The sequence below is a fragment of the Abramis brama genome, assembly GCF_963993115.1.
Source record: "Abramis brama genome assembly, chromosome: 12".
In the NCBI taxonomy this organism is placed as follows: Eukaryota; Metazoa; Chordata; class Actinopteri; order Cypriniformes; family Leuciscidae; genus Abramis; species Abramis brama.
Window position 1 is genome coordinate 26948267 of NC_139974.1, and position 14453 is coordinate 26962719.

The 14453-nt window shown below is 36.8% G+C and overlaps 2 protein-coding genes across 3 annotated transcripts; one reads left to right on the top strand and one right to left on the bottom strand.

Moving 5' to 3' along the window:
* Nucleotides 1-86: 86 nt before the first annotated feature.
* chtopa (chromatin target of PRMT1a) lies at nucleotides 87-10968 on the bottom strand. 2 transcript variants are annotated; one of them, XM_084131920.1, is made up of 6 exons: nucleotides 10664-10968; nucleotides 9881-9972; nucleotides 8101-8251; nucleotides 7085-7262; nucleotides 1033-1167; nucleotides 87-899 (listed from the first exon to the last, which is right to left on the bottom strand). In XM_084131920.1, the coding sequence occupies exons 2-6, from the start codon at nucleotides 9943-9945 to the stop codon at nucleotides 700-702; spliced, it is 729 nt and encodes a 242-aa protein (XP_083988046.1). In that variant the 5' UTR covers nucleotides 9946-9972; nucleotides 10664-10968; the 3' UTR covers nucleotides 87-699. The 2 variants fall into 2 exon arrangements, with proteins under 2 accessions (XP_083988046.1, XP_083988047.1); XM_084131921.1 differs by having other exon boundaries at nucleotides 9524-9972; nucleotides 10664-10945.
* Nucleotides 10969-11696: 728 nt separating this feature from the next.
* snapin (SNAP associated protein) lies at nucleotides 11697-14321 on the top strand. The gene is made up of 4 exons (XM_084132073.1): nucleotides 11697-12014; nucleotides 12308-12354; nucleotides 13481-13599; nucleotides 13691-14321. The coding sequence occupies exons 1-4, from the start codon at nucleotides 11899-11901 to the stop codon at nucleotides 13796-13798; spliced, it is 390 nt and encodes a 129-aa protein (XP_083988199.1). The 5' UTR covers nucleotides 11697-11898; the 3' UTR covers nucleotides 13799-14321.
* Nucleotides 14322-14453: the final 132 nt, after the last annotated feature.

The window sequence follows — 14453 nt, forward strand, 5'->3', positions numbered from 1 at the left end:
TCAACCACAAAACACTGACTTTTTAGAAAATGCCTAGAAAGGAAATGTTAATAATATTGTTTGGGAAGTCACTGCAAGCACATAGGTCTCATTGGCAAAGTTTTATTTGAAACCAAAAAAAAAAACCAAAAAAAAAAAGGTTGTGGGTTACAATATACTTTTAAAACATCTTATGACATTGAAAAAAAAAAGGCCGATCAAGATTGCGTATACCAAGTAAAAGTTCTACTTTTTTAAAACGTAATAAAAATACAATAATAAAAAGTTAACTGACATTTGTAGAACATTGCTGTAATTACCGTTCATCTATATAAACCATGTTTTACCACCGGATCATTTACACAGTTCCTCGTACATTGGGTCATTTTCTGAATTTTGGCCAACAAATAGCAAGTACAATCTCTATTATTATAGTTCAATGGAAAACACTTTTTTCCTTCACTTCACGGCCAAAACTTTTCAAAGAGGACCTGCGTTTAGAACCATAAATAGGCTTTATGGATGGTACAGCATTAGGAAATGCGAGTAGCGACTCAGATGTTTGACCATAACTGGGATGGATACATAACTTTGTACAAACTTCAAGTTTAAATGTCTCATCAGGGAGTGTCCAAGAGCAACAGCTTTAATGGTTCTGTGTGTTGTCAGTCTATTATCTGCAGATCTTTGGGGAGCTGCTCTCTCTCAGCTCAGCTGTGGTTACTCCATGCTCTCGGGGTCGGCCTGGGCCATATATGCATCCAACTCAGCATCCAGGTGGCCCTTGGTCTTGGACATGTAAGCATCAAGCTGGTTGTCCAACTGCTCACGTGTGACGATGGCACGACCTGCTCCTCGGCCTCTGCCGCGTCCACGACCTCTTCCAGCAAACCCTCCGCGACCTCTCAGACCTCCGCGGCCTAAGAGAGAACCATTGAGAGGCACACTTAAGCATGCAAGAGAAATACAAACAACACTAACTGGCAAAAATGTGTATTTAACTTTTAAATTTTAGACAATCTAGCAAGAATCTACTAATATTATACATCATACCTCTTCCTCCAGCTGCTCCACGAGGTGCACCTCGGCCACCAAAAGCTCCTCGTCCTGTAGGTCCTCCACGCTGACGCATGCCTCGACGGAGACCGATGCGTCCAGGACCACCCCTACCTCTCATCGGACCTGCACCTAAGAAATAAAAACAACTGTTTTACTAAAAGAAAATGAATGGTAAAAATACTTCCAGAATGCCTAAGGGAGTGCTTGCAGTTAGGTATAGCAAATTATTATTATAAGTTGAGAATACAAAGATCAATAATGGTTGGTTGGTGTTTTAATGCCATGCCAGCTTTCATGGCTATATTATTGGTAAGTAACAAAGTTAAAATACTATAAAAGAGCAATTAAAAATTAAAAGTTTTCTACAGATCTGCTTTATAGCTGAACTGAAGTCATGAAAATGGATGCGCATCATTTTATTGGATTTGTGCATTAGGTCTTAAAGTGTGAGCAGCCTAATACACCTTCTGCCATCTCTTTTCTTTTGTTGTTCTGTTAACATTAATGACAAAGACAATCACCTTTGTATCTATAACAAATATTGATTATATTTCACTTATACACAGTGTAGACTATGCAGTAGGGGTGTAAAGATATTCAAACCTAACTAAAAAAGGTGTTTCTTATGCTTTAAAGATGAATACAGCGTTGCAGCCTAACCACCATTAATCGCAATAAGCTCTGCGTTTTGCTACTTTTGATGAGAAACAGTGTCATTTCAAATTGTCCATTTTATCATGAAATACAAACAATAATTGCCGTTTTGACGTGCTTTAATGTGGCGTGACAAATCACTATATAGGCGCCTCAGTTTAAGCAGTAGCGCGAGTGAACGCGATCATCTCTTCCTAATAAACATGAATCAACATCTGAAGGCATGTTGAAAGATGCAGTACAACTTACTGAACGCTCAATCAGTATTTCAACGGCGGAATATCCCATGTAGCATTACATTTACCTCAGGCAAGTCAGTGTCCACAGCTTATTAATCAGCTAGAGAAACTCTTTCGCTAAATATATGCAATATATCAGCCTATATATTCATTATATTTTACTTAACCTGTTAGTGATGTCTTGATTATTTAATGTATGTTTAAAATATCTGTCATGAGAATGACAGCCAGTGTGTAAATGATTATATTAACAACGAATTGGAGTAAAAACATATGATTAAATTTAGAAGTTAATGCAAAAACTGCCTTGGGCAGTTTTCATGTTTGCATACAATGTTATTTGAGTGTTGATTATATCTAAAAATAAATAGCAACTGAATTTAGGCTAATAGTTTGGGCTCTGTTGTGAACCTTTAATATTATAGTAATGTGCAAGTAAGGGCTCCCTATAGTTTACAACATTAGCAGAGATAATTTTATCCTTAAATTACAACTGAATTCATTTAAAAGACACCATTTGTTCAGTAAACCACCGTCTAATAAAAAAAGCAATTTAGGTTCTCTCATGGCTCCTCGAGGTGGCACTCAACACATGAATGAGGGAAATGTGAACAAAAGTTAACTAGCCTAAGAAAAAAAGAGAGGTTTTTAACAGGATGGTGGGTGGACAGCAGTTTGGGCAAAATAATAGATGCCCAAACCACGTTTAAGTCCAAAGTCTGGACGCACTTCAGCTTTTATACCATTTATAGGACACACACTGTAAATGTTGTAATGGTAAAGCTTTGACGCTCTACACAGAGTGCTTTGTGAAGGATTTTTTTTTTTAATGACATGCTTTTGAAACCTAAAATGTCCCCTAACACTTTGGCCTAAGTCAGTGTGTGTCTGAATAATTTCCGGATATAACAAAAGAGGATATGAAACTAGACATGTTTAAATATATAAACTCGTGACTTTTGAGTAACAAAGTGAAGTAATTAAGAAATCAGGATTTGCTTTTACCTAGTAAAAGAAGGGTTTGCTGAATTATAAATATGACGAACCAATCACATGAAAAATGATGTAATGAATCATGTCACTATTGCCATGCTCCTATTCTATAAAAACTGTTCTACTCCTTTTGCTGGTGGGCTTCTCTCCGAAATTGGTCTGAGGTCCTCCGGCTGTGGTTAAAGCATATTCGAAAGCATTGTCTGGAGTTTGTCTAGTTAATGCTGCACAGCAGGTTAAACACTAGAGATCTTACTTCTATTCTCAAGTGATAGTGTTTAGTGGACGAGCACTAGACCTTATTCCCAAGTGATGGAGTTCAGAAAAGGTTGAGACGTTGGCCGACTCGAACAGGTATTGAAGTAAGCTTAGTTGAGTATAAATTCATAGGTGTCTGGGACACCCGGTTTAACTTAAATTTAGGCGCATAGGAGAAAATCTACCAAGGCTTACACATACACACGGGAGCATTTGAAAGCAGGCAACTATCAGCGATAGAAGCCTGCTTTCAAACGCTCCCGTGTATCTGTGTAAGCGCTCAGTTATGCTTGGTGTTTACAACATGTTTTTGAAGCGTTGATCATTGTAGCCAATCACAGACATATATGTTGAGCGCATGAACACAATGGCCAATCAGAGGCGTTTAAGAATCCGCTCAACAGCGCTCAAAATGCCAGGGGGAAATGATGGTATTGTCACATTAAAAATTTTAACCCCCTGAGGTCGGCAATCACGCCGGCGTGATCTGGTCGCTTTTTTTTTTATCAGTGTAAAAGAGACTCATAAATACTCTGTTGACTTTGATTTTCCATAGGAGTTTCATACATCAATCGATCCTGTTAAGTGTGTATTTTTTTTGTGTATACTCACAATAAAAACAAAGTGTTGTGCTTTTTGCCAAATAAAGAAAAATAAACACGAAGCGAGTTCTGCCTTCTCTCTGTCAGTTAAGTCCATTCTGAAACGCGTCCGAAAATGAACCATAACTCAGCGAATACTCAGTCAAACAGTCACACAGGCATGAAGCTTGAATTCTCTTCTTTTAAATGAAGTAATTTTTATAAAAAACAAATATTCTCAGTTTATGCAATCTGTATGAAAAGAGAGAGAGATGTCAGTCGTTCTCATCTCAGCTAATTATTTTTAATGTGACCCCGCCCACGGAGAGCGCGCGCTATTCGAACGCAAATGACTGAGGCAATCCACGCAAACCTGTGAACGCCCCCATATCAGCTCGAGAAAACACATCAAGCTTATTCAGATCATTGTACTTGCTGACACCGTCTCGCGGCGCTGTGAGGAATAATACTATCGAAATAATAATAATGGAAAATGTACCTCAGAAGCGCTGGTATTTCGAGGACATCGGATCCTGAGCTATGGAATACTGTAGTAAGTTTTTTTTTCATTCTCAAGTGAATCGCGTTCCTGAGTGTGAATGAATGAACGGCAGAGATGCGCGCTGTTTACCACAACTGGCAAAAAGACGGTTTAAATTTGAATCGCGTTTCTGTGTGTGAATGAATGTTCCGCTTTTAGCAAACTGTATTGCTATACCGAGTAAAAATCGACTGAAATATGTTGAAATAAAATGTATTTGTATAAGCAACGTATTAAACTGCAAATTAACATTTATATTTCTTATAATAAAAACGAAAGACCTATGTTACAGACATATGAAAGACAACATTTCGTTGATTAGTTTTGGATAGATTATACATTTTTACTGTAAAATATCTGCCACATCAAATAAGCTTTTTTTTGCCAATTTTTGCACATATGTTAAATATAGTATGTTTTGTCAAAAATAAAGTAATCAAATAATATGTTATAGTGTTTATTCCAATGTAGCCTAGGCTATATTCAAGTAATGAATCCTTAAAGGAGAAGTTCACTTTTAAAATGAAAATTCTGTCATAATATACTCACCCTCATGTTGTTTCAAACCTGTATGAATTTCTTTCTTCTGCTGAACAGAAAGGACGATATTTAGAAGAATATCAGTAACCAGACAGTTTTGGGTCCCATTGACTTCCATAGTATATTTTTTTCCTACTATGGAAGTCAATGGGACCCAAAACTGTCTGGTTACTGATATTCTTCTAAATATCTTCCTTTCTGTTCAGCAGAAGAAAGAAATTCATACAGCTTTGAAACAACATGAGGGTGAGTATATGATGACAGAATTTTCATTTTAAAAGTGAACTTCTCCTTTAACTTTGAAATATGTATGATAAAATGTATACTTTAGTTTTTACAAAGAAAGATTACACTTGAATTGTTGTTGTAATTGTAACCTTTTTAATAAAAAAAATATATTTACAAGGTAGATGTAAACAAACTATTAAAAGGTAAATATAAGCCTTTTCTTTAAATAATTTTTATTGTGTTTTATTAGTGACAAATTTGGGGAGAGGATAAATATTCCAAAACTGAAAATACAGTATGAGAATTAACTGCACAATTACTAGACATGTTTTCCTTGGATATTATAGGCCAATTTTGCAAGCACAATTTGTGGAAAAATAAAAAAATTGAGATGCTTCCAACTGTTGCTCTTGCATTCTTTCTTGTGGCTCAGTCAAACACCTGAATGAATGGCTCATTAAGTATGCGGGCCCCATTGTCTCCTCAGGTGTGAACCACTAAATATGCATGATGGTGTTGGAGTGTTGACGCCCACTTCGCATATTGCCTTTCCAAACAGAAAGTGTTTTGCAAAATTTAAATCAATGTATTGTGTTATGTGAATGATTAGGGAGGATGATTTTCACATCATTTTGAAGAAAAAAACTCTAGGCATGTGTCTTATTGACACATATTTAGTATGCGTTTTGTGGCCTTATTTCAGAAACTTTAGTTTTTAGTTTTTTCAAGAACCATGCATAAACATTATTCTCTCAAAAATGCAAACATGTTCATTCATGTTGCTCACATATTATGGTAGCCCTGTTTGTGCTAAATAGAGTACAATTACACCTTTGCCATTAATATGTTTATAAGCAACTGAAAAAAGCACAAATGTCAGGGCATGTCAGAACATCTCAAGGACCCCAAAAACACCTTAGACCCCAGAGGGTTAAATACCCAAGTCGTTACCTTTGACAACACTATTCCCAGGTTTATTTTAAGGAAGCTGGTAAACACGGAGATGTTCACAAGTTTAAATAAAAGAGGGTGGTACATTTTAAATGTACCAGGTTTATAAAACAAGTTGATAAGCAGCTAAATGTGTCATTTTACACACAAAAGAAAAGTTTACGCTTTTAAAAAGTATAAGCATCAAATGTTTAAAGTTTTTCGGTCTAAAATAAATTTTACATTAAATAAAGTAATTTAATAATAATAAATTAATTTAATAATCAAATCTGCTCGTAACCTATTCACAGGCATTTTGATTTCATAGTTAGATATCGTGATGCATCATTATAGGATTATCTAGCAATATATTGAATATCGCAGAATTGCTGTATTGTGATATTATTGGTATCGTGAGCCTTTTATCAAGTATATTGTATCGTGAGGTACCCTGTGATTTCCACCCCTACTATTGGTAACAGATTAACTTCTCTCAATAACTAAAAAAGAATTTAACGGAGGTAATGAGTCAACTGGATAAAATTAGCAGATACTCTATAAACTTCATTATAGCTTTAAAAAAAAAAAGAAAAAAAAAAAGCTCTTTTAATCATCTACACTCCTTAGGGGAACAGTGGAGCAGGCTCAGCTGTCTCCTCCTCTTACCACCTAGAGACTGCACAACAGGTGCAGGAACTACAAATCTAGTAGCACACCAGGGGAGACCTCACAGCCATTAAATGACAGTTTAGCCCAATCAGCATGACGCAAGGTTTAGAGAGAGGGTGGCTAACATGTGAAAAACATTACCACTGTAAAACATCATCTCAGCTGTACTGCAATGATTGACAGTTCCAAATGAAGAACAGATTTCTTTTGGCATGTTAAGAAGCTCACACTGCACTTACGGCAAAGAAAGCTTTATTCTGAAAACACATGCATGCACTCTTCCTCAGATTTAGAACTATAGCGAGCCAGAATAAATGTATAAATAGGATGTGTGGCTTTTTGGACAGTGTCTGATAAGCACACTGGAAAACGGAAAATAAAAGCAGTAGTGTCATGTAAAGACTGTTTGTCACCTCTAAGAGAGATCGCTCCTCTCATGGAACCGCCTCTCACTCGTCCTCGCAGTCCTCGTCCAGCTCCACGCAATCCTCCAGGAAAACCTCGTCCTCTGCCACCGCCCGGCATTAATGAGCCAATGGGCCGACCCAGTCTGGCCTGGATGTTGCTCTTCCCAAGTCGCTGCTTCAGGCTCTAAAGGTGATATAATGGATTGTTCCTTTAATAGGCACATCACATTTATTAACATTTAAAGGCAAAATGAAATGGCTTTCGAAATCTATCTGTAATGTATTACAGAATACAGAAACAGGGCAAGAAAGAAAAAAAAGCGAGTGTTTTATACTAGAATGACTGAACACAAACAAGCCTACAATTAAACTTGGTTTCCTTTGAATACTATTCATTTGTGCAGAACAAGATGAATAATATTTCTTAAGTGTATTACAAAAGTAAAAAAAATACCATTTTGATTACTTTCATGATGACTTTAATTGTACACTACCATTTACCGCTGGTAATTTTTTCTCTCTTATTTTGTCTTTTTGCTCACAAAGACAAAATTTGATAAAAAATTATATTACAATTTTAAATATTTATTTGAAATTTTTCAAATGCAATTTATTCTTGTAATGGTGAAGCTAAATTATTAGCATCATTACTCCAGTCTTCAGCATCACTTATTTGCTGCTCAAGAAACATTTCTTATTATTAATGTTGAAAACAGTTGTAATGTTTTTGTGGAAACTGTGATCATTTTCAGAATTCTTTGATGAACAAAGTATAAAGAACTTCCTGTTTGGATGATAAATGTCTTTACGGTCACTTTTGATTAATTTAATGCATCCTTGCAGAATAAACCTAAATATTATTTTGAAAAAAATCTTACTGACCCCAGCCTTTTAACAGTAGTGTTGTACATGTTAGCTACATTTCGTTTTCAAACTGCGACGCAGCCATCGGTCGATTTGCGACTCCAACAATATAACCTGAATGTGCCATTTGAGTCGTCTTTGTGCATTTCATCTCGTACCTGTTTATGTTGCAGGGCAGCCTGCACAGAGGGCCTGTTCTCCATCTGCTGAGCGAGCCGGCGGTTACGCGCACTGGCCATGTGCTGCTGCTGCATGGTCGCCCGGATGCTACTCGCTGTCGGCTGCTTGTTCTTCAGCATGTTTGTGAAGCTTGTGGAACACAACAGAAGGAGGAGACAGAGAGAGAGAAAGAGGAGGGAAAGGGGGATACGAGGAAAGGAGGGTTCCAAATCAAATCATTTCACACAGCATGGACGCAGCTACAGCGGCTCGTGTAGCAATATAGTGAATGCCCTTTTTAGACCACACGCGCTTTTATTTACTCTCTCTCTCGGTTACATGTGGAGACACCCCAACAAATCAGTAGTCTGGTTTAAACTGAACGCTTATAGTATGGTTTTGAGAATATAGGGATGGCAGAAGAGAAGACAGAGGCTACATCGATATTAATACAGAAACTTTTGAAAACAGCTTTTTCCTCAACATTTTGGCCTTCCTTCCACACCGATACAGAACTTTTGTCCTGTAAAAATGGAGACTTTTGAAAACCCTTTCACAAATGGATAAATCTGAAAATGCTGTTTTTTGCCACATTGTAGCACGTGCTATGAAAACCGTGGTATTCAAAGACTCATGTGACCCATATTGTACCCGTGGATATCTATGATTATATCGGCAATGTTGTGCCTTCTATTAATTTTCATAGTGTTGTTAAAAATAAATGTTACTTTGTACAATCTTCATACTACATTCCTGTTAAGATGAAAGAAAATGTCTGTCCTGTGGCAAAACATGAGGGCAATAGCGTTTAAGACTATACACGGAACAGCGATTTTGAGTGCGACCAGAAAACACCAGTGGGGAGATGTATCATAATGTGCCAGAAGGAGCGTGTTAGAACTATATATCTGGTCTCTCTGCATCATCTGTGAGCTCATATTGTATTTTATGCTTCTGCATTAAGATAATTGCAGTGTGGACAAGAAACTTTTGGAAACACTAGTTTTGAAATGAAAACGGCATTTTCAAACGTATCTGGATTAATGTAGATGCAGCCGGAGACAGAAAAGAGGCAGGTAGATTTCTTTCAGAGTGATTGCCACTTACAGGCCACCATCAACCTACTGTGATGTCATCAGTCCGAGACACCACACGGTGAGTTGGCCCAGGGCTAGAGGGGTGTCTGGCCACCCAGCCACTTACAACCAAGACCGTGACCTGGTACATTGCTCTGCAAGATGCTTCTTCTGAGAAGAAGGGAAGGGGGTTGGGGGACAGGTCACGTCTTAAGTATGGACTGGGCACCTTTAATCCGTAGACAGAGAGAAATTGAGAAAAGCAAAGGAGCAGAAAAAGGTCATCTAAGAGAGAGAGAGTGTGTTTTGTGTGAGAGAGGGCAAGAAATATGGATGGCACACATACCATCCTGCACTATCAACTCATTCCCATGGTCGAGGATGCTCTTCTGCAGAGAACTCAAGTGCAGTCGGCTTACCTCACCACCATTACCCTCTCACCTCCGGGTGTGCGCTGCTTACACAAGAGACGCCTCGCCAAACATGGCACATTATTAGATCTTATACATCGACTCAAGTAACCGACGTCTTGTTGGGTAAGCGGAGCACACCGTGCGGGCAGTCTAGCGTCCATGTCAGATCTGATGTCTCCCCCTCAATGACCTCCATAGTACACGTGTCTTGAGGCTTCATGCCTTAGTTATCTCTGTATGCTTTTCCCCCCGGCCTTGAGATAATGCTGTCAGGATGCGTAGCGCCTCACCGCTCATTCAGGGACACCTTGGTGGTGCTTTTCAGCACGACTTTTTGAGAAGAAGGGGCACTCATGTTTCTTCAGACTTGCAGGGATCTCTCCTGCAGAGGAAACACAACAGAATAAAGACGTAAGATATCTTTACTGCATGAAAGTGAAAGTTTCTGACAGACATCAGGACGTCAATGGGGAGACTTGATCATATATGTCATATACAAATTGGCTGTATTTTAAAACCTAGCAATTTGACTTTCAGATGCCACAAACTCCCAAATGTGATCATCATCGTGTTAGGGACCCCCATCCTAGAATTTAAATGCCATCTATATGGGCTCTTGTATAAAGAACGAATTTATACCGTGAACATTTATATTATAAATGGGTCTAAAATATTAATTGGAAAATATTTAGTTTCTATTAAGCCATTATCTATTTTGAAACCCCCGACCTAGGCATCATTTTTGTAGAGTATTTGCTGTTTGTAACATGCTGGAAGGCTGCCAGTATAAATGATTACCAAATATGTTGTGTAGCAGAACCATTGGTTTGAAAACCATTTTTAAATCATACCAGGCGTCAACATAATGAAAACAACAACAACAACGAGTTTTACCGGTTTAATGTAAACCAATGTAACGTTACTTACATAACTGACTGTTCACCACCCTAGTAATATCACCGTAACTCACAAAAAACTTATTCGTATACATATATTAACCAATTCAATAACACATTCATTCATGTTTAAGGCATATTTAATATGTTTAAATGTTTAAGATATATTAACGTTACCTTTTCTCTGGACGACTCGTGCAGTTGAGTCAGGGCAGATCTGTTAGCTGTGAGGCTAGCGCGTCGCTGAAGCAGCAGACTGACTCGACAAAATCCCTACTCAAAACTTCTCAATTTGACGGCCGGAAATTGTATAACTATCGCCCCTCTTCTAAATATATTTAAGAACTAAAAACAAAGCTATATCCCACAGAATAGGTTATTTAACACCAGTCTACTTTAATCTGCAACTCTATCTGCCTACCCTCCCTTCATTCATCACAAAATGGTGCTAACAACTGCGCGAGTTCGGAAAATGGAGCACTACTTACTACGTCATATATCGCGAGATTTAAGTGTGAAAGGTTTTGTCCCAAATAGCATACTAGTACTAGGGTTTTTAGCTTAAAATGTATATAAAAGTACAGGGGAAACGATTTATTTGAGGTACTCTGAGCATTTTTAAGTAAAGTAAAAGTTTTAACCATTTTAAACCACAGAAAAACTAAAATGTACTTTTCATCACAATTTAAGAATGAAAAATTACAGATATTGCATGTATGTATAGTATTTAAAAAAAATATATATATATAAAAAAGTTTAAGATAGTCTATCTATCACACTCTAGGATGATAGGACCCCGCCAAATATGATCATCTTTGTGCGAGGGACTCCCATTTAAAAACAAACAAAACAAAGGCAGCCACTGCATATATTGTAATTTATACTGTGATATCAAATATTATGTTGAAAATATTTAGTTTCTATTACATTCTTTTTTTTTCTTTCGTATTGTACTTTTTGATGTATTATTCATTTAAATCTTTTTATTTTATTTTAATCCTTATTATTATCTATCTATTATTATGATTATTTTCACCATTTTTTCTAAACTGACCCCCTAATACTTTATATACATTTTTATGTTTGAATTATTAAATTGATAAATTGATTCTTCATAAGTGGCACTCCTGGTCCTCCATACTGCTGGTCCTCCATAGTATTGTATTTGAACCATAGTCGATGAATTGCAGACTGCAGTTTAAGTCACTTCAGTGTTGGTTTCAAGAGAGAGACAGGAAGGTGACCGCTGATTTGAACACAGCCATATGTGTGACGCAGAATTTACGGAAACTTGGGGATTCGCTGATTTACAAATCATCACACAGCTCGTACGGTCGCTGTTTATATATATATATGTCATAATATGTGTTAAAGGCACAGTGACTGTTGTATCTAATTAAAGCGCAGTAAAGATGGCAGCGTTAGCAGTTGTGGAGACCCCATCAGGGAAAGATGCGCTCGCGGAGGGAATGCTGGACCTCTTGAGACCCGCGGTACAGCAGCTCGACTTACATGTGCACTCAGTCAGGTAGTGTATTTTGGGAAACAAAAACCCTTTTAAACCCTAGAAATGTTAAATTTACAATAAGCAGTTCTGTTTGCTAGCATGCTAATCACTGTCAACATGACAGGTCTTGTGACTCAGAGTTGCTGTGACCATATTACATGTAAAACAATGACAGTTCATTTATTCGTTTGTTACTGTAAGCAGTTTCGCACGATTTATGTTTTTAAGATATGATTCGTAGTCATTTATTATAAAGCGTGCATAAATATGGACAGCTATATCGTTTACTATATACTGCAAATTTATCTTCACAGAGAAAGCCAAGTGGAACTTAGGGAACACATTGATAATTTGGCATCTGGTAAGTGATTTGATTATGCATTTGCAGTTTTTCTCGGTCGCTTTGATTTAATTCTCAAATTAGATTTATTATTTTCAAAAATTAAAATAATAAATTCAGATCTCTGAACAATTAGTAAATGTTAGTTAACACCAGATTTGAATTTCTTATCCATTTAAGAAAATTGCATGTGTTTTGACACTTGTGCAAAATAGTAAGTACAATTGTATACAATTTGCACAATAACTAAATATACACATGGAGTTGATTCTCTGTGAAATTGTCATAATCTGCACAACTTCTAAACCTTCATTTATTGTGTGAGCCATCAAATGCAAAATGATCCATTCAGTTATCAAAAATTGGTCAATCATACATGTATATTCTGTAAATATTTATAACATGGCATGATTGTGATGTCTGCTTAATTGACAAATGACCTGCCTTAGTAATTGAATGGTTATCACAATCTTGCCAATGAAGGTTTGAAGCATAGCTAGAGCTTGCCTGGATGTCATTTTGTGGCATTTTTTTTGTTCAGTATATATAGTAGGTTACATCTAGGAAATGTGTAGAAATGTACTTGCAATTGTGAATTTTCTGTTTACATGTAACACATTGCTACAAAAATAAATACTGTTACTGTATACATACAAAAGTGTATATATTTTTTTTTAGTGTACTACAATATTGACTTTTCCCAGTAAACTTTTACATACTGTTGAAAAGCTCAATGTGATACAGAATAGCATTCAGTTAGACAAAACGCACATTATTGTATAGAAATATCGTATAGTAAGTGGTCATTGTCAACAAAAGATGAAATTTCCATGGTGAAAAAACATCCAAACATTTGGACCAGTATGGCTCACATGATGATACATAAAGGTTCATTTTGGTGGCATGAATTAAATGTTTTGGGTGAGTTACTACATTTTGCAGACATGCGATAGAGTTGTGCTGTCCATTAAAACAGTTGTGACAATTTCACTTACAGTTTAGAGAATGGTATGACTGTTTAAAAAAATTAGTCAATGCAACGTGTTATGATTATGACTGACTCTTTTGTCATAATGTAAGAACGATTTCTGCAGAATTCATGAATATTGTATCTCATGAATGCTATGTGTGCACATTTCTTCTGCAGAGTTGTGTAGGATCAACGAACACCAGAAGGTGGCACTAGACTTAGACCCATATGTTAAAAAACTTCTTAATGCCAGGAGAAGAGTGGTGCTTGTCAATAACATACTCCAAAATGCACAGGTAAAAGACACAGAGACGTTGAATATAAAACATCAGTCATGCACATTATTGACTGTGTTTTCTAATTCATCTTCTCAAATGTTTGTTTCAGGAACGTTTGCGGAGGTTGAACCATAATGTTGCTAAGGAGACAGCACGAAGGAAGACCATGCTTGAGGCATCAGGAGCATTTACCCCACGCTCTCCCAGCAAGCCGTGATGTCCTGTTGCTCACATTTTGAGAATGCACCATTACACTGTGCTCAATGCCAAGGACCAACGCTGTAGATTCACAGAATCTTCCTCACATTGTTAAAGGGCACTGGGCTATGCAAAGCACTGCTACAGCAGAATTAATGTCAGTTCATTTAAGAGTAGTCGGGGAGACAGCAGTGTATATATGCACTCATTTCTTTGTTCAACATGACTTTTTGAATAAAAAGATTTGTCCGTATGAATGTAACTGATGCTGAAAAATGCTCTTATTGCAATGCTCTGGATTTCCTAATTATTTGCAAATTTATAAAATTATTTATCATTAATGTCAGAGATAGTATCCAGTTTAATGTACCAGATAAGGAAATCTCCTCCTCCCAGACTTGATCTAATCAGTGGAAGCAGATTATAGTTTTACATTTTTTCTCACATGTGGAAAGCAGTATAGTGAATTATTTTCTTCTTTTTTGGTTTTATATGCAAGCTTGTTTCTGTCACATAATAATAATAAAAAAATACAAAATGTTTTTGGGACTTGTTATCTTACAGTTCTATTTTTCTCTAGTTTATACCTCACAATTCTGACTTTATAACTCGCAATTGTGAGTTTATGTCACAATTCTGAGAAAAAAGTCATAATTGTGAGACGTAACCTTGCA

Bases quoted from the DNA above. Each gene is read 5' to 3' on its own strand.
- chtopa (XM_084131920.1), bottom strand. From the start codon at position 9,945: ATGAGTGCCCCTTCTTCTCAAAAAGTCGTGCTGAAAAGCACCACCAAG. The intron at 8,252-9,880 runs GTGAGGCGCTAC...GTGTTCCACAAG, and splicing joins AAGGTGTCCCTGAATGAGCG to CTTCACAAACATGCTGAAGA. The intron at 1,168-7,084 runs GTGACAAACAGT...TTTATTTCTTAG, and splicing joins AGGAGCGATCTCTCTTAGAG to GTGCAGGTCCGATGAGAGGT.
- snapin (XM_084132073.1), top strand. From the start codon at position 11,899: ATGGCAGCGTTAGCAGTTGTGGAGACCCCATCAGGGAAAGATGCGCTC. The intron at 12,015-12,307 runs GTAGTGTATTTT...TTATCTTCACAG, and splicing joins TTACATGTGCACTCAGTCAG to AGAAAGCCAAGTGGAACTTA. The intron at 12,355-13,480 runs GTAAGTGATTTG...TTTCTTCTGCAG, and splicing joins CATTGATAATTTGGCATCTG to AGTTGTGTAGGATCAACGAA.